Consider the following 19,174-nt stretch of genomic DNA (forward strand, 5'->3'; position numbering starts at 1 on the left):
ACAATTATAAAGACATTCGATATAAAATATTTTAACACAAACCACTTTTTCATAATTCTGTAATTTTTTGAGATTTTGTCTTGCCTCTTTTTCTCAAATTAACCAAGACGTGACCGAATTGTCCAATTTACTGTCGAAGACAATGAGAGAAGTGTGAATGTATAAGTAAAAAGGGTGCAATTATTGCTACTGTCCTCGCAAAATTGTTCTATGTAAACCCCAAGTTATTCATAAAAAGTAAAATAGATTTATACAGCTCCTTGAACCAATCAGAACAGATCTGACCTGACTGGTTGATATACAGCCATTTGTAATAGCGATTGAGAAAAAGTGTGTGACGTTCGTAATTTTGAAGTTTTCTACTTTTGTTTTGCTTCTTTCTTTATGTGTACTTTGTCGGTGGTTTATTTCAGCGGTTTTTAAGCGATTTTCAATAAATTTTTTGGGCGAATGTAATTAAAATGAAGTGCGCAGTGATTGGATGCAAAAACACATACAAAAATAATAAATGGGTTAGCACAAACATGTACTACAAAATTGCTTGCATGTTTTTCTCTAATCTTCGTCTTCATATTCTTTTTTTACTTTTCAAAGAAAATAACGTGGCCCCGAAATTATAAACGTCAGCCAGAAAATTACTTTTTTCTTTTGCTTCATCTTGTCAGATCTTGTGTAGTTGGAACATGATACAGCTCTATATAGTGACATTTTCATAAAAATTTTCGATTTATAAAGCATTTAAATTCTTCTTTATTTTTTATGAATTTGGGTGTTAGTTTTTAATTTATATGTAGTCCCAAAACATGCTCAGCTCAGTTCAATTATTTATCCATTTTCATATGATTGGAGTTTAAAAAATCGTTATGAGCAAATCAAGCATATTGAGCAGCTTCTACGTTATACACAAATTTGAGAACTATGTACCTCGGCGAGTCAACTCCACTGTACGTATTCGTTTATTTAATTATTGTGAATGTGTCATTCAAGTAGAAGTAGCAGAAAAACAGATTGCGTGAGGTTGTTATTCTATTTGTTATTATTTTCACCATACAATTTACTCATTATAAAATATTACAACTTTACATATTTGTAAAGAAGTTTAAGTTTAAGCATTGATATTAAGCAGACATTAAGGTTTACTTATAATATTTATATATTTACAAGCATTACAAAAGCAAAGCTTGCGTGGATGAATGACGCAGCTCATTCGTATGCTTTTACTTAGTACACAATGCAAAATAACCACTGCTGTTGTTTCTTATACTATATATAAATTAATAGACACACTATAGTAACATGATTGCATTAATACATATGATAATAATGATATCAAGAATCTAAGCAACTTCCATATGTGCATACCTACATATATATGTACATACACTCAGCAGAATGTTTCCGTACAGTATTTTTTTTTTAATTTTTGAAATGTTTTTCGTAATGAATTTTTAAATAAATTAATACGGTTTCAAAGTTTTTACTAAATTTAGGAAAAATCGACAAATTTTCACCAAAATTTTCTACATTGGAAACAAATTTTTAAAAATTTGTTTAAAGTATGTAGTTCACTCAATTTCAGTATAATAAAGTGCAAGTTTTAAGTGGCTATAAGCTACCGCTGCATTTTTTAAATTTTGTTGTTGCTTTTTTGTATGGGAAAAAATGCTGGAGAGCGTCAGTAAAAAAATTCTCAAAAATCACCGGTAGCCACTTAAAACTTGCACTTTATTATATTGCAATTGAGTGAACTACAAAACTGCATATGGACTCCAAAAAATTCTAAGAAATTTTGTTTGCAAAATTTAAAATTTGTCGAATTTTCCTAAATTTTGTAAATACTTTGAATCATTAATTTGTATGCCTTTTGATGCAGAATGAACTATATATCAAAAAATTTGAAAAAAAAATGAATTACGAAAAACATTGCAAATATTAAAAAAAAAAACTGTGTGGAAACATATTCTGGTGGGTGTATGTATATATGTACGTATGTTTTTCTTACCAAAGCACGAATGGATGCTTTCACTCTGTTGTGTGAACCTTAGATGTTTGTATATGTATATAGTACGTTAATTTTAAGGGGAAGGAACAGTTTAAACAAATATGTCAGGAATGATAATACTCGTATTTTTTCTTAAAGAAATCAAAAACGACTTCAGAAAATTTGAGATTAATACACATAAAAATCGGCTAAATTCGTTGCTTCGAAATTCGCAGACATGTCGTCTGGAGGTGTAGGGACCTCGGCAACTGGCACAACAGCCAACGATTTTTTTGGCTGGGATTTACTATACAAGACAATTGAGAAAAATGTCGATAAAAAATCAGATGTGTTGATAGCATTAGCGCACTTCTTGCTTGTTAAACAATATAAGATGCAATGTCTTGGCGTTGGCGAGGATGTGAGTATTTAATCATGTATTCTATTAACATCTACAAGATATCTTAATTCTCTTTTTATTTTATTGAAAGAAAACTATATCCGATGAAGATGTGGGCTCTGAACTATTGCCCGACGCCTGGAATGATAGAGACAGAAGATGTGCCCTGCGTTATTTACATAATGGCCGATTGTATCTTTTAATAGGACATATTACAGATGATTTCATTACAATGAATTTGCTTGATGTTAAGGATACAAAGGTGACCAACATAACATTAAATCCACAGGAATGGGTTAAACAGCTTAAGGGACCACTAAGCACATTGATGCCTGATGCGTCGCTGATATCAGATCGTTATCGCAAAGAATTGATTGATCCGGTAATTACTTAATTAAAGCTTTTAGTATAGGTCGATTATGGGTAGCATACAAATGTCAGCTGAATTGAAAGTTCCATGTGGGTGAAACGATATTTAAGATGGTGGTTAACGGCTGAAAGCTTGTTACTGCGTTTGCCACCTATACAACCAATGAAAGGGTATATTCGTTTTACTGTTGTTTGTGTAGTTTGGATGCGCTCAATTTCTAGTAGCTATGCACATTGTTTACAAAAGTTGTATTATCAGTTACTTAACAGTGCCTTCCAGTGAGATTTGTTTACTTAATATAAATTTCTATATCAGTTTGCTTGGCTACTTATAATCGACCCATGAAATTTTCTTTTGTGTTATTTGTCATTTTCGAATATGCCGTATTCCTATAGGTGTTTACGGGTAATACGAGAGAGGTAACTACGCAAACAAATGTCAACCAAAATTCACGTTCCCCAAACTTTCGAGATCCATTAGCGATTGGCGGACCCATGAGACCAATGGGGTAAGCAATAAGTGTGTTAAATTGCATTAAGTTGAATTGCTTCCATACTCTCACATGGGTAATGTTGTTGAGTGTTATTTATAGCTTTAAGATATTAATACATATATTTATATTCGGCATACTTATATGCATGTCACAAGTAATTTTTGTATCATGCTTATATGTATGTATACATACGCAGTAGGAAAAAGAAGCACGTAATAATACCTTACTAGCAATTTACGCTTCACCCAGAAGTTCTTATTACTTCCCTGCGAATTTCCTTTCCTTAACAAAGCTATGCCTTATTGGTTTAGGAATTTAGAATGTACATTTGGTATCAGATATACTTCTAAACCGCTTTACCTAACTAAAGGTGGCCTCAAACAGATGCGATACAAAAATTTACGATATGCCATCAATACAAACCACTGCGGCATATGGGAGTGCTCGTACAGATGCGGGTGCGATACGATGTGTTAAAAATTGTATCGCAGCAAGCACAACTGATCGCACGTTATGAGTTACCCTATATTATACGATTTGGAGTATTCGGAATATAAAGATTGCCATAAGAATGTTGAAGCACCGCAGATTACGATATCGTATCCAACCGGTGGTATTGCAGCTTAAAGTATGTAGTATCTGTGCACCATTTTAGAACTTCTTAAGTAAGGCGTAATAGGATGTGTTCACTTTGTGCTTTACTTCTACACAACATTAGTCCTGACAACAATTTTGGTAATCAAAGTTTAAAAAAAAAAATGGATTATCTTGTAAGGAGCTTACAATTTTTCCTACTGGGTATATATGTATGAATACATATATGTATATACATACATATGCATGCCGCAGCGAACTGCAAGCTTGGTCTCTTCTCGAAAACAAGCTTTTAACTTTAAGTATTCAAGCGAAAAAAGTCTAAATTAAGTGGTTAACCCTGGAATACGAGTATGAATATGCTGATAGTAAAGAATGACTAATGTTTTCTTGGCATTCTAGGGTTAATTACAAACTCTCTCTCTACTCTAATTTTGTATGTTCTTGCAAATAAAGAAACAGTTTGGATAAGTCCTCGTCATTGTCAGTCACAATAGCGCTCGTAACATGCATTTTAACTTCAGAACTCAAATCTTAATTTTGGTTTTTTGCTTGCTAGCTTTCGTGAAGTACGAAGAAATCTTTTCCTTTTGTCTGAAAGCATATTTCTATTTTACTTATTGTCATTTTTGTTGCAGTTCTTTTCCAATGGAGCCGCGTCCTTTTGGATTTCCAGATGTCGGACGCGGCGACTTAGATCCCTTGGGTCGTGGCGGTCCTGGTAACCTTTTCCCCATGCCTTCGCGTCCCGATATTAATACCGGTTTAAATCCGCGTTTCGATCCCGTTGGACCAGATGGACGTATTGTGCGAGCGGATCCGAATCCAGATCATCTACCACCACCAAATTTTGGTTTTGATTATTATATGTAAATAGTATGGGTACGCAAAACATAAATACCTACATACATATAATTCAATTTTATAATCATAATGACTACGTTTTGGATTGTTGGTTACTCGATCGTTGGTTAACCCTTGAAAAGCTAAATATAAAATAAATACTTATTTTATCTTAAGTATTGGCAAAGGAAACAGAAAATGTGCCTTTTTAACGCTTCTTACTCATGGACTCACTGATAAAATGAATTATTTTAACTTTATCAGTTTTTGGCTGTTGCTTACGTGAATGAGTCTTAACCATCGATTAAATAACCAAACATCAATGTAGGCAAAAACAAAAGTTTGTAATGGAAGTTTTTATAATGGTTTACTACATAGTATGTAATATCCGCAGGGCAGCGAATTTGGTTAAGTCATTGAAATTTTGAAATTGCATTTGAGGTAAATCATTAAAATTATACATACATATTTATTATTCAATAAAAACTCATAACTTGGTTTGAAACACAGTTTTAAAGTAAAATTATCTGAGTTTACTTCATTAATACTTTATGACACCACAAACGAATTAAGTTTTGTGGCTATAATAATGGTAGGTTACTCGTATCAAAGTAAATCGAGGAATGCCAGTGACAATCATTATCTCAAAAAGTGCAAAAAACACCCAAAGTGCTCTTATAATAACAACAGATTAGTATTTTGTTACCATAATTGACAAAGGCCCTAATCAAGACTTTGGTAGGATATATTGAAATACACCGTCACTAAAAGTTTTAAAGTGCTATTACCAAAAACAACGGAGTTACATGTCACTTTTTAAAAAGCCCTGCCTGTTTTTGATATTCTTAGCCTTAGTGCCTTTGTGAATTAAGGTATCGATTTACATATTTGTATGGGTAGTATGCAGTACTAGGTTCCAGCAAAGCGAAACATCCTATATTTTGACAGTGGAATCATGATTTCTTTCTTGAATTTCCAGATGTGTAAGGCGCTTTAATCGCCTAAGTGATTTATTTCGTTTTTTTTTGTGCCAACTAACGCCAATTTGATATTCCACGTAAAGCCGCCTCGAATCTTCGCCCGGTATTTCGAACGCAGAGGAGACCTTCCTCTTAAACCAACGGCAGGTGCCGCCTCAAATACTTTCAGGACTGGAGCATTTGCTTCTAGGCGCTGCATCTTATTCGCAGTATCATGTCAATGTCATTGTAAAACTCATGGAGCGCATCGTTCCATTGTCTCTAGAAAATTTCGTCACAAATCATTTTTTTTTATAGAATCTTTCCAAAGTAGCAGGTAGAAATTATTATTGGTGTTAATGCTGTTTCTCAAGTATATGAAGTCCGCAACCACTTCAAAATTATAAATCCAGCCCTAACCGCCAAAATAACGTAAGCGACATTTTTTTCAAAATTTTCTTTTTGATGCAGAAATATTCCTAGAGCATCTAGATGCATTTCTGCATCAAAAAGAAAATTTTGGAAAAAATGTCGCTTACGTCATTTTGGCGGTGAGGGCTCGAATTGTCAACAGATAGAGATATGTAAGTAGATACATAGATGACTGTTGAGGTCTATTCTAAGAAGACTAGTCTCGTAGTAGTTGGCCCATATGCCATGGTAGTCCCTCTTGTGGGTTGGGCAAAGAACACATAAATACCAGCTTCTTGGCACCAAACTTGAATAGCACGGCTGGCAGACCATCGGTTCCGGCAGTTCTATCATTTTAAATCCGCGCTATTGATAATCGAGTTTAGTCTTGGTTGGGGAACTGAACATCGATCGCTGGTACCATACAGCAGGTTGGATAAATTCTCTTCTTGTTCTTCTTTGGAATAATACGCCTCTGTTCCCCTCCCAACTCCTGGTTGCGCTCACATACAGTTGCCAATCGCAACGTATCCCTATTGGCGCAGTGGGGTATAGTGGGGTATCGAAGTCTACTTAACCGGGACGATCCAGATTGACGTCAGGCCCAGGTTGTTACAACAACAAAGAACCAGATGATCTGTATATTGTATCTTATATAAGGACTGTTCTTTATTGAAAAAATATATTTTTTTTAAACCTAACGGAAATTTTAATTTTTAACTTATTCTAAATTAGAGATTTTTCGTCTCGTGCACGCTTTATTTACGTTATTTCTGTGAATTTTTCGATAAAATTATCGATATCGATATATTAATCGATAGAACTATCAAAATATTTTTCGATGTTATTTTATTTTCATTATCGGAATATTAATCGTACAAATAATCGATGTCGCTGTCGATGTTTTTTATCGATAAATTAAAAAAATATCGATAAATAGTATTTAAATTTGTCGATTGTGTTGAAAGCAAAAATACCGTTTCAAACTTAATACTTCGAGTAAAAACCCGGATAGTTTTTGCTTTTTAATTTTTTAACGCAAAATCGCGAAGAAGCGCTCAGTATACACAAAAAGTTAAAAAAAAAAAAAGTATGTAAAACTTTAAAATCCCTAAAAAAGCATGAAGCCCAATGGGCAAAATTACCAGTTATATTCTGCTCAAAAAATATCACTGGTATTATTTTAGCATTGAAAACTAAGAGGTATTAATTACATCACGGGCAAAATTTAAGGGGTTTTCGTGAATATTTTACAGCAATGCAGGCCAAAACGTGCACATTGTGCAGCTTTGCCTCCGTGTTTTTTGTTCAAATATTTAGAAAAAGGGATTTTTCTATGTCTAAATAAACATTTTCTCAAGTCTTTCTTCTCAATTACAAAACAAATAAGTACATATCTATGTATGTATGAAAGTTCTACGAATTAAAATTATTTAAGCGCTACTAGGGATGGCAAAAAAAATCGATTAATTAATCATATCGTTAAACACAAGCAAAAAAAAATTAATTGCAATTATTGAGTAATAATCGATTAATCGATTTTCGAAAGGCATTTTTTGCATTTCCCGTAAAGAATTTCTAATTCTCTTATTAATTAGCCTTAAATAAAATAAAACGAGTGTTTTTAGTGACGATAATTATTTATTATTTAACCATTTTTGCAAAAACAAAAGTTTTGATAAGCATTTTGTGGATAAGCGGTTGCATTTATTGGTGGCTGTAGCACCAGCTTTTGAAAAACGGCACTCAGCAGGCACCGAAGTACCAACTAAATGACAGTATTTTTTTTGAAAGTCCGTGAAGTTTTGGGTAAACAGTTTTCATTTCCTCAAGGTTGACAAATTTGCCTACACACGGCTTATATACAACCAACTTCTAATATTTGGCCAACTGAGTCGCCAATAAATCAATGAGTGTGTAGGGCCCTTAACGTTGCCACACTTAGTTTTATAGCCTTTATAATGCACAACTATTTACACCATTCTATGCTCTGAACTTGAGCAATTCTTGCGGCTGTTTGAAATTTTGGACTGCTACAGTATTCATATTTCTTGAAAATATTTTTACGATTATTTTACAATTAATCGATTAATGAAACACTTAACTACGATACAATGAAATCGTAAATTGGGTAAAAATAATCGATTAATTTACCCAAACGATTAATCGCTGCCATCCCTAAGCGCTACTCTCTAAAAGCTCACTGAAAGATGTATATATATATATTCGTTCAAAGCTTTTTGAGTGCTAGTACACTCAAATTTTTATTTTTTTCCAGTTTTTGTAAAGAAAATTTCGTACTGGGCTGTTTGTATAAATGAGTAATCATTATAAATTCGCATGAGAAACATACTAGCAATCGCTTAGCTTTCGCGGTATACATATAAACCGGCAATGCAATGATGTTCAGTCTATCAGCTTTCGTCAACCATTGACTTCTGGATACGAGTAGAAAATTATAAAAAGAAATATCAGAATTTCCTTTGTTCGACTGCATTATGCGATAAAAATTAATACATACCATATATATATACATATATGTATTTTTATTTCTCCAGAATTATATAGAAAATTCTTTTATTTCTAACTAAAAGTTTGCATAAGAGGTATGAAAATTCTATTAACAATATACATATATACATATGTACATGGCCTTTAACTTCGTACTATGATGTGATAGCTAAATACTATATACGTTCATACATACAGTGGGGAGCAGAAATGAGCACACGTTGATTTTTGTTAAATATTTGCAAAGTTTTTAACGTTAAAATTTTTTTGTTATCTAATATATAAAAATCTCGTGTCACGGTGTTAGTGGTCGAACTCCTCCGAAACGGCTGGACCGATCTTTATGAAATTTTTTGTGTATATTTGGTAGATATGAGAATCGGATGTAAAGTATATTTCATACCGCTAGGTTCAGGGGGCGTGGCACCTCCCATACAAACCGAATATTTCATACTGCATATCTCTGGAAGTGTTCATGGTAGAGTACTCTAACTTGGTATGGAGATATAGCAAACCAATCGCATACTCATGGAGAAAAATTGTGGTTATTGGCAAAGGGGGCGTGGCACCTCCCCTTCAAACCAATTTTTTCATACTGCATATCTCTGGAAGTGTTCATGGTAGAGTACTCTAACTTGGCATGGAGATATATCAAACCAATCGCATACTCATACAGAAAAATTGTGGTTATTGGAAGAGGGGGCGTGGCACCTCCCATACAAACCGATTTTTTATACTGCATATCTCTGGAAGTATTCAAGGTAGAGTACTCTAACTTGGTACAGAGATATATCAAACCAATCGCATACTCATGGAGAACAATTGTGGTTATTGGAAAAGGGGCGTGGCACCTCCCATACAAACCGTATTTTTCATACCGCATATCTCTGGAAGTGTTCATGGTAGAGTACTCTAACTTGGTATGCAGATATATCAAACCAATGGCATACTCATGGAGAAAAATTGTGGTTATTGGAAAAGGGGGCATGGCACCTCCCATAGAAACCGAATTTTTCATACTGCATATCTCTGGAAGTGTTCATGGTAGAGTACTCTAACTTGGTATGGAGATATATCAAACCAATCGCATACCCATGGAGAAAAATTGTAGTTATTGGAATAGGGGGCGTGGCACCTCCCATAGAAACCGAATTTTTCATACCGCATATCTCTGGAAGTGTTCATGGTAGAGTACTCGAACATGGTATGGAGATATATGAAATCAATCGCATACTCATGGAGAAAAATTCGGACTATTTGAAATGGGGGCGTGGCACTTCCCATACAAACAGAATTTTTCATAATAAGTACCTCTAGAAATGTTCATGGTAGAGTACTGGAACTTTATATGGGCATGGCACCTCCCATACAAGTCGAATTTTTCTTATTGCATATCTCTATAATTGTTCTTGGTAGAGTACTGGAACTTGGTGTGGTGATATATGAAATTAATCGCATAGTCATGTAGAAAATATGGAGCTATTGGAAAAGGGGTCGTGGCACCTACCATACAAGCCGAATTTCATACTGCATATCTCTGGAAGTTTTCGTGGTACAGTACTGGAACACTTCGTGTGGAGATATATGAAATTAATCACATGCTCATTGAGAAAAAACGGCTCTTTAAAAAGGGGGCGTGGAAAAGTAATCCGCCAGTTGGCGCTGGAGTTGAGTTAGTACTAAAAATTTTTTTATGATCCGATTTGGCGAACATTCAAAACATGTATTAGAAACGGTGCTGAGGTCGAGTTACTACTAAAAATCTAAAAAGTGAAAAAAAGGTGCCGTGAATGTCATACTAAATCGACCCGTTGCACTATTGAGCATATTGAACTCTCGTGTGTTACGATTGACCCAATGGATGTGATTTGCCAATATTATTATGCGTTAGAGCCTCATTCGAAGAAACCAGTGTTGAGTTGTGCAGTGGTAAATCTCAAATCACCACCTGTCGAAATACCTTAAAAGCCAGTTTCATGAAAGCAATTTAATGAAAATTTATTTATTTAGTTGAATTTAATATAGAACCTGACAGAAAAACATAATTCTTCACTTAAATTACTTTCGCGAAACTGGCTTTTAAGGTATTTCGTCTCAGTTTATGTATGTATATTATATTTCTGTTGAACAAGGATACGCATTGATATTGAAATTGCCACTAACTATAAGATAAAGTTCCTAGGGCACATTCACTATAGATCCGGCTCATTGTGCCCACCAGGGATCTTCTCATGGACATAACACTTTCGTTCGGTTATTTAAGGCGGCAAACGACCACCAAACGATAGTCTTAGCCGACGAATGTGCAGTACAAATCGTAAATGTGGATTGTTGGAGAAACTGTTGTACCAAAATGTTTAAATTAAAAATCTAATTTTGGGCGGGACGAAGTTCGCCGGGTCTGCTAGTTTTTTCATAAAAATATGGTTCCAGGCTTTAACCAAATCAAACTTTATACAGAGCTTAGAAAAATTTAACAAATTTTCATTAAAATTTCAATTTTTTAATCAGATTTTTTTTGAGTATGCAGTTCGGTAGCCCATTAAATTTTACTATAATAAAGTGCAAGTTTTACGGCATATTTTTTTACGGCATTTTGCAACTTTTTCCATTCAAGCATAAATTTCTTATGAAAGAAAATGCGCCAGACCGTTCGCAAAAAAAAAACGCCGCTTTTCATTAATTGCACTTGTTATAGAAAAAACCCGCAAAATCCGTTAGAAAAAAATCTTAAAAATCAACGCGATTTTGCAGCCGCTTTAAACTTGCACTTGAAAACATACTAAAATTTAATGTGCTACCAAACTGCTTACTCAAAAAAATTTTAAAAAGTCAGATTGAAAAGTTGAAATTTTAACGAAAATTTGTTAAAGTTTGGTTAAAGCATGAACCATAAAAAACTTTGCAAATTTTTAGCAAAAGACATAATTTCTGCTCCCACTGTATGTATTAGCATGCATTTTTTTTTTCAAACGATGTACTCGTATCTTATCAGTATTTTGTTTTCTTTGTTCCCTGAATGCCTGTTTTTGTACTTTGTACAAGTATTTTATTCAAGTGCTATTGTACTCAGTGATATTGAAATGTGTACGTTATGTTTGGGTAAACTATTCGCATATATTTGGTAATTCGTCGAGTTTTTCCTGCAAAAAACTGGAACCGTTTTTAGTGCTAAATTGTTCTACAAGGCATTACTATAGAACGTCTAATTGCAATTTCACTGACTTAAGGTGCTCCGGATAATTAATAGTTGAGGTGAATTGCAAGGTCTAAAATACATTTAAAATCTTTGAGCTTTCATGATTACTAAATATTTCCTATAAACTAATCGGTAATGTATGTATGTACATTAGGGTCGCCCAAAAGTGCATGTGAAAAAGTAAAGTCAAGTGTACCGAAAAAAAATTCTACCCCTATTTTTTTATTTTGAAATCAAAAAATAATTAGAGGCCGCTCAAAGCGCTCAAAGTTTTCCATGTTTTTTTTTTTTTATATGGGGAAAAAACACCTTTTCGTAGAACTCTTAAAGTTCAATATTTTTCGATCGAAAATCTCTGTTACTTTGCAGGAGATTCCCAATAATAATACCCAATTGTTTATTTAACCATTCTTTCATCGCAACTATAATTTATAGGTGCGCCAAAAACCCCGACCAATAAAAAATCGTTTCTATTAAAAAATTGTTAAATAAACTATTGGGTATTATTACTGAAAATCTCCTGAAGAGAACCAGAGCTTTCCGATCGAAAAATATTGATTTTAAAGAATTCTATACGATTTCTACGAAAAGTTTTTTTTTCCCCATATAAAAATACATGGAAAGCTTTGAGCGACCTCTAAATAAATTTTGATTTGAAAATAAAAAAATAGGGGTATACTGTTTTCGGTATAGAACAATCCTAGGGTGTGAGAGCAATACAATTCCGACGCTACTGTTTTTGGACCGCCTTAGGTACATACATAGCTTGCAACGGCGCACAGCCAATGACATGCCCACCTTCAAGTAAGGCCTTCGAGGATGGGAAAGGTAAGCGATTTCTAATATTTCTGTGGTAATCATGAATTTTGCTGGACTCTATACAATTTTATAATCGTGATTGAGTAAGCTGCCCAAGACAATGAATACTTTCCGGTTGTTTGTTATATACAATTAGGGAATTCATTAGATGTCTTAAGTGTGTGTGCCGTTAATGATTGAAATGTAAAATTAGGGTTAAATGCCTCTAGCCGCTACAACAAATACATAAATTTATAAATGTAAAATAAGGGTCAAAATGCTTTTAGAGAAATGAAATATGTTGGTGTAGTTAAAACAAAAAAACAGAAAAAAATTTGCATTAGAGAGAATTTCTGACTTTAAATCAGGGACCCAGAACAAAAGGTATGACCAAAACCGAGATAAGCTCCCGAAATTAAAATAACCGAAACAAATTTGTTAACTAAAGTTTCCGGAACGTTCTGGCAGAGAACGAAACGGAAACAAATCTCTGAATTATTCGCGAAGAATGGAGAACAAATTTGAATATTCAAATTAATCAAAAAAGAAATGAAAGATAGTTATGCAAGTTAAGTCAAAGAAAGGTTGAGAACACGAACTTTTCTTGCACAGAAAATGAAAAATTGTTCCATAAATGAACATTTCAACTTAATGATAAACGATCCGGAACTTGAAATGTTCCTGCTTTCTTTCCTCTGGCTTAGGATTAAAAATCGCGGTTTTCTCTTGAACGAATTTTCATCCCGACTCGCAGACGGCTTTCTCATTCTTAACGTTAAGTTCTCAAAAGGTTTGTTCCCGTTTTGTTCTGCCGCCAGTATAGGAATCGTTTATTTTGAAAGGGGCATAAGTCACTTCTACCTCTAGTGCTTAAATGACTGGTTACTTGTAACCGAATGCATCTGTAAAACTTTGTATTATAACTTTGTAATGACAAAACCTTTTACCGTTGGTTGATGAAGTTAAACGAATAACGGACGCGTCCAGATACAAGTAACCGATCATCAAAGTACAAGAGGTATGAACTGACTTATGTCACTTTCAAAATAAACGATGGACATATATTCGAATAAATTTATACACTTACACATATATGCATATATAGCCAGTACGTGCGCAATGCAATATTTTCTCAAAAAGCTTTATAAACTCAGTTTGAATATCGCTTTGTGATAGTGACCATCACATGATCTTCGTATGAAATTCTCAATTCAATTCATACTCAGAGTGATGTTCTTCGAATCATTGTTACGTTTAAATGCAATTTCATCAATGAATGTAATTTATTCTTTGTAAACGAATGCTGACGTAGAATATCAAGCCAGCATATAACTTTAAACCAGTGATGCGCAGATAGAGCTTTTACTCAATACGCGCATATACAAAATGTATGGAAAGTTTAAAAGAGCTTTGCCCGCGGGCCCATCAGTGGTTTAAACTAAATATGTATGTAAGTATGTGCCCAGCTTTTAAGGCGGTGCGGCTCTCGGTGTTCACAGAAAGAGTATAAAACTTATAGCTGAAAACATTGGTGTGGAGTTGTAACTTTAGAAAACAGTTCACCGCTTCATAGGCACGCGTACCAAAGCTTTCAAAAGCTCTCTGTACAATTTACTCACGGCAGGCACAAAATAAAAGCTGGCACTGGCCAACTCTGCTTTAGAACATAATCAAATGCGCATTTCAAGGCATCCGATTCACGATTCTCTAGAAGAAATTGGAGAAACAATTTGTGTAAGCATTTTAGGCCGTGCCCAATAAAGCACGACTACGTATGCCCATTGGAAATGGCCGGTGAAGGCAAGTCGTTAGCCGTTGCCAACGCTCAAAGGCCTGTCAATCTCCTGTAAAAACTTGCTCTCGAATACTCCAAGGGTCACCTCATCAGATTTTGTCGAAGTTTTCTACTTTTTCGAAATTATAACTGTTAATAGTGACGTGAGTGCCGAGGTGCGAATGCGATGCCTGATTGTTTGATGACAAAAGAGACTTCGTATTGTCCTTGTTTACTAGCAGACACATTCGCTTTGCTTTCATATGCAACTTTTTACCGATGATATCGGCGTACACCAGACATTGTACGCTCTGCAAGTTCGCCCTTCTCCAGACCGCCAGCTCCGGCAGTTTTATTAGTCTCGGAAATGATATTCAAGCCTCGTCATAGTCAGGTTGTGGGACACATCGACTTGATCGTCTTCGACTGAGGGCTCGGGTTCATCTCATACCCTTTTGTCTGCTCTCGCCTCAATCTCGCAGGGTGGATAAGTGTTCCGTCCACCCCACATCCGTGGATCCCAGATTTAAGTAATTCTTCAGCTTTCTTCGTGCTTCTAAAATTAGTTATTTTTCCCATGGAAGTCACAAAGATACGGCCGAGTCAGTTCCGTCTATTACACATTACGCTCGGTAGGATCTCATCGGAAACATTCAGAGAGCTTATCTCACTATTAGCGACGTTACTCTGCGGTTTCATCCACCATACCACAAAACTTGCAGTCTATGTCTAAGGAAAACCCCTTTTTATTCAAAGGTAGCTTAACTTAAAGTGATCCATTACAGCTTTCCTCCATTGTGAACTTCTAGGTCGTTGAAAAGAGTTTTACAACTGGCCCCATATGTGCCCTTCTCTGACGAAATTCTCCAGCACAGACTTCGATTGCGGAGAATTCCGCCTGGAGTATGGTTGTGTATGCACCCATTGGCAGACTTTTCTGAAATCTTGGTCCAAGTACGCCTGCCCTAGTACCAAAGTCGTCCAACTTCGATCCGTTGTTATACCATGCTTGGTCCCCTCTTTCAATCATAGATATCGCTCCACAGCAGTCCGTTTCAGGAATTTTGACCTTGTTGGGCTGGTTGGAGGATAATTTCGGTAGCATGCTGTCTGTGAGCTTGATAGTGCCATGATCCAGTAATGTTATGTGAACCTCCAAGTAACCTTGAAGATACCCACTTTTAATGCGGATTACATTAGGCGCTCCAACAGCTTCCCATTCGGCAAACACCTTTGAACAACACTTTTAAATAAGCGCTTTCAGGCAAGACTCTAGAAACTGTATTTGAAGATCATCCAATAACCCTGCCATTTGAAGGTAGTCGAGAAGCTGCGTATCTGGAGAGGGCTCCTAACAGTCCTTTTTTTGAAGTGAAACTTCTTAGCGTTCGGTTGGGATTAAATGCAGATATCGATGTAAAGAAGAAATGATAGCAGAAGGGAGGGGATGACAGGGGTGGCTGGGCTTAAGATTAGGATTTGTGTGCATTGTCATGCAAAAAAATACTCATATAATATGGTGATCTATACGGATATAGTAAGAAGTTTCGCTTCGGTCGCGCGTGGTATCAAACACATTTTTTTTTCAAATTGGAAAAACTTCTATAATTTACACATATACCTACATTAGGGTAGTCCAAAAAGAGTAAAGTCAGAATTTTAATGCTCTCACCCCTTAGGATTGTTGTCGAAAAAATATACATATTTGTATGTACATATATATGGAATAAAAAAAGTTCTAGAGGTCGCTCAATGCGCTCAAAGTTTTCTATGTATTTAATATGGGTAAAAAACAACTTTCTACAGAAATGGTATGGAATTCTTGAAAATCAATATTTTTCGATCGCAAAACTCTGGGTCTCTTCAGGAGATTTCCAATAATAATACCCAGTTGTTTATTTAACCATTTTTTAATATTAAGTACTTTTTATTGGTGGCCACATTGCATTTTTTGGGGTTTTTGACGGACCTACACGCTATACTTACTATGAGGAAATGGTTAAATAAACAATTGGGTATTATTATAGGGAATCTCCTGCAGAGAATCAGAGTTTTCTGATCGAAAAATATTGATTTTTAAGAATTGTATACCATTTCTATATATAAAATACATGGAAAACTTTGAAGGCTTTGAGCGACCTCTAAATATTTTTTGATTCCAATATAAAAATTAGGGGTATATTTTTTACGACATAGAACAATCCTAGGGGGAGCGAGCATTAAAATTTCGACTATACTTTTTCTCATGCATTTTTGGACCGCCCTAACCTACATGATATGTATGTATTTCTTATTTTCATTTCAGACACATTAACATGTTTGCTAATCCTGATGATCTTGGAGGTTTGGAGATGCTCTTTAAAATATATGAGCCAACAATCCAAAACAAGTCCGATGTTGCTATACTTTTCACACATTTTACATTATGTATCCAATGCAGAATGAACTGCATCGGTTTGGGTGAAGAGGTACATACACAAATATTATTTTTTATTAAATAATTATGTAGCTTTGCTTGCATATATTTACATATGTAAATATTTTCAAAACTTCGATAAAAAAAATCTTGCTTGGCCTTACAGAATCATCCACCACCGGAGCATAGTGAAGAACATTGCGCGTTATTGCCAGATGGTTGGAATGAGAAGACAAAAACATATGCACTGCGGTATTCGCTACAGGACACGATTTATATTTTGGCTGCCAAAGAGTTCGAAAAGCGTTTAATTATCAATTTGTCAGAGTCAACAAGTAAACGCAGCTCTTCGATTTCATTAGATATTGACGAACAAATCTGTGAAGTGGAGTACAACCGAAACAAATTGAAAACATTGATACCTAAGGCTGAATTGCTAGCTGAAAGATTGCAGAAGCAACTAATTAAACCAGTGAGTATTTTGGTAATAGTTTGAATTATAAATCTATAATTTTATTTACCTTAATCTTTAAAGCTATTAGAGCCGAATACAGAGACACGAGGTACTAGAGAATTTGGCAGGCATGTTGATGAAGATATTCCAACATTATATCAAACTAATCTTCCAAGGTACGAAAGCTATAGGAAAAGTGCAGTGAAGCGCTGAATTAAGCGATATGTTTTCTTAAAAATTTATAGTTTTGTTAACGTTTTCTTTGATTTCAGAAACTATTCCAGTATACGCAATAATTTGGCACCGAGTCCATATTTTGTTCTAACTGACGTTGGACGCCGTGATTTAGATCCGCTTGCAAGAAGTGATTTTAGCGGCAATTTATTTACAACCGACTTTCGCGACCCACGAGCGATGAGACCACGCATTTATCCGACCACTCCGTTTTCAAATAATCGTGGCACAAATCCAAGTTTTAGTCATTTACAACCACCAGGTTGGGGCAATAATGATTTTTTGTAATAAAATTCTATTAAATATGAAAACTATGTAATTAATACCAAAGTATTACATATATACATGTATGCATGTATATGGATTATTGCTAAATAAAGTTTCACAATTGAGGCGTTAAACATATCCAACCTGCTTAGGTCCACCATAAGACAATTTTAGGAAGTTGTGGTTCTTGTTGTCTATTTCAAGCAGCTTTTGCAAAACTGTAACAATGTTTACAAAATTGATCTTGAAAGCAATTTGTGTAGAAAATATTCTTTAAAATTAAACCATATTAAAAATAAGGAAGTCTTAAGCACATTTGAAAAATACCATAATGGACTTAGGCAGTTTTGACTCCTAAGTGGAGCGGTTATTGTGGAGGAATAACTTAGCGTTATGATGACTTGGTTCCCGCCATTTAAATACAAATTGAATTGAAAGCACTTTATAATAATTTTAAATTAAATGTTTGATACAAATTAATATATTTGAAAATGGGAATTCATCCGATTAAATGAATTGCAACAACACTAGAAAATTGATGAAACATAAAAGAAAATTAGAAGTTGTACGAGGTCCTGACCATGTGATTATTTGGACTGTAACTTACTAATAAATGGCTATAAATTAATTTTAAATAAATATATTAATCGAAACATAACATATTTGGAGGAATAATCTGGCGTTTGCAGGTATGTAGTTTCCCTGCCATTTAATTTAGAACAAAAAATTGTCACCATTGAATAATTTGGTATTATTAGATAAATTTTTTTTATCAACATTAATTAGTCACATTGCTTTAGAGGAAACTCGGTCAGTGTGTACTGCACCAAAAATATTAAAAATTTGCATCTGTGGACTGAGGCAGCTTTGATATGTACCGACTGAATTACATACTTATATACCCCGTTTACGTTATGTCAGTAACAAGCAAGTCCTGTGAGCCGAGCAAACGCTGGATGTCGTTTCAATCTACTGTCTACACTATTCCAGTGAAATGAAAAATACAGTGGTAATGAACTGAAGAAAAATAACTTAAAACTAGGCAGACTCGTGCGCATTTGCGCAATAAAACAAAACTGTCATCTTTTAACTTTGTTTCTGCCACTAGCTACGCATACCTTGTACTGCACGCTCAAAATCTTTTTCTCTTTGCTGTCTTATCTTTTCTCGTTTAGCAGCTTGACGTCTTTTTCGCTCACTTATAGGATTCAAAGGTCTTTTTCTAGGCATTATTAATCAATTTATATATCCTAGTAAAAAAAATGTGCTTGCATGCAATTTAAAAATAAGAATTTTATAGCGCACGAAATTAAATGAACTCCAATAAAAATTAATACACAAAGGTTTGCACATTTCCGTATCAACAGAAATCAGCTGTTCGTTTGCGCTTGTGCTGCCATCTAGCGAAAAAAGCGAAAATTAATAATAGCGAATAACGTTCACAATGGTGTCATAGTACACTTTTCGTTT

At 34.7% G+C, this 19,174-nt stretch overlaps 2 protein-coding genes across 7 annotated transcripts; both read left to right on the forward strand.

The window, feature by feature from the left end:
• The first annotated feature begins 934 nt into the window (after positions 1-934).
• Positions 935-5,205, forward strand: LOC108375923 (proteasome inhibitor PI31 subunit-like). 2 transcript variants are annotated; one of them, XM_017632077.1, is made up of 5 exons: positions 935-1,017; positions 2,141-2,402; positions 2,473-2,763; positions 3,147-3,259; positions 4,477-5,205. In XM_017632077.1, exons 2-5 carry the CDS (start codon positions 2,220-2,222, stop codon positions 4,709-4,711), a joined length of 822 nt encoding a protein of 273 aa, XP_017487566.1. In that variant the 5' UTR covers positions 935-1,017; positions 2,141-2,219; the 3' UTR covers positions 4,712-5,205. The 2 variants fall into 2 exon arrangements, with proteins under 2 accessions (XP_017487566.1, XP_017487567.1); XM_017632078.1 differs by lacking the exon at positions 935-1,017 and adding an exon at positions 1,111-1,134 and having other exon boundaries at positions 4,477-4,711.
• Positions 5,206-8,341: 3,136 nt separating this feature from the next.
• LOC108375924 (proteasome inhibitor PI31 subunit-like) lies at positions 8,342-18,601 on the forward strand. Of its 5 annotated transcripts, none has more exons than XM_017632083.1 (5): positions 8,342-8,657; positions 16,639-16,801; positions 16,916-17,221; positions 17,285-17,379; positions 17,488-18,601. In XM_017632083.1, exons 2-5 carry the CDS (start codon positions 16,649-16,651, stop codon positions 17,723-17,725), a joined length of 792 nt encoding a protein of 263 aa, XP_017487572.1. In that variant the 5' UTR covers positions 8,342-8,657; positions 16,639-16,648; the 3' UTR covers positions 17,726-18,601. The 5 variants fall into 5 exon arrangements, with proteins under 5 accessions (XP_017487572.1, XP_017487568.1, XP_017487571.1 ...); XM_017632079.1 differs by having other exon boundaries at positions 8,357-8,657; positions 17,476-18,601; XM_017632082.1 differs by lacking the exon at positions 8,342-8,657 and adding an exon at positions 11,628-11,649 and having other exon boundaries at positions 17,476-18,601.
• The last annotated feature ends 573 nt before the right edge of the window (positions 18,602-19,174 follow it).

This window comes from Rhagoletis zephyria, unplaced genomic scaffold, assembly GCF_001687245.7.
Source record: "Rhagoletis zephyria isolate East Lansing unplaced genomic scaffold, Rhagoletis_zephyria_1.1 Rzeph_scaffold_09615, whole genome shotgun sequence".
NCBI lineage: Eukaryota > Metazoa > Arthropoda > Insecta > Diptera > Tephritidae > Rhagoletis > Rhagoletis zephyria.

Coding starts and splice junctions, on each gene's coding strand:
- LOC108375923 (XM_017632077.1), top strand. CDS start 2,220: ATGTCGTCTGGAGGTGTAGGGACCTCGGCAACTGGCACAACAGCCAAC. Junction 2,403..2,472: donor GTCTTGGCGTTGGCGAGGAT/GTGAGTATTTAA, acceptor TTTTATTGAAAG/AAAACTATATCCGATGAAGA. Junction 2,764..3,146: donor GCAAAGAATTGATTGATCCG/GTAATTACTTAA, acceptor GTATTCCTATAG/GTGTTTACGGGTAATACGAG.
- LOC108375924 (XM_017632079.1), top strand. CDS start 16,649: ATGTTTGCTAATCCTGATGATCTTGGAGGTTTGGAGATGCTCTTTAAA. Junction 16,802..16,915: donor GCATCGGTTTGGGTGAAGAG/GTACATACACAA, acceptor TTGGCCTTACAG/AATCATCCACCACCGGAGCA. Junction 17,380..17,475: donor TATCAAACTAATCTTCCAAG/GTACGAAAGCTA, acceptor CTTTGATTTCAG/AAACTATTCCAGTATACGCA.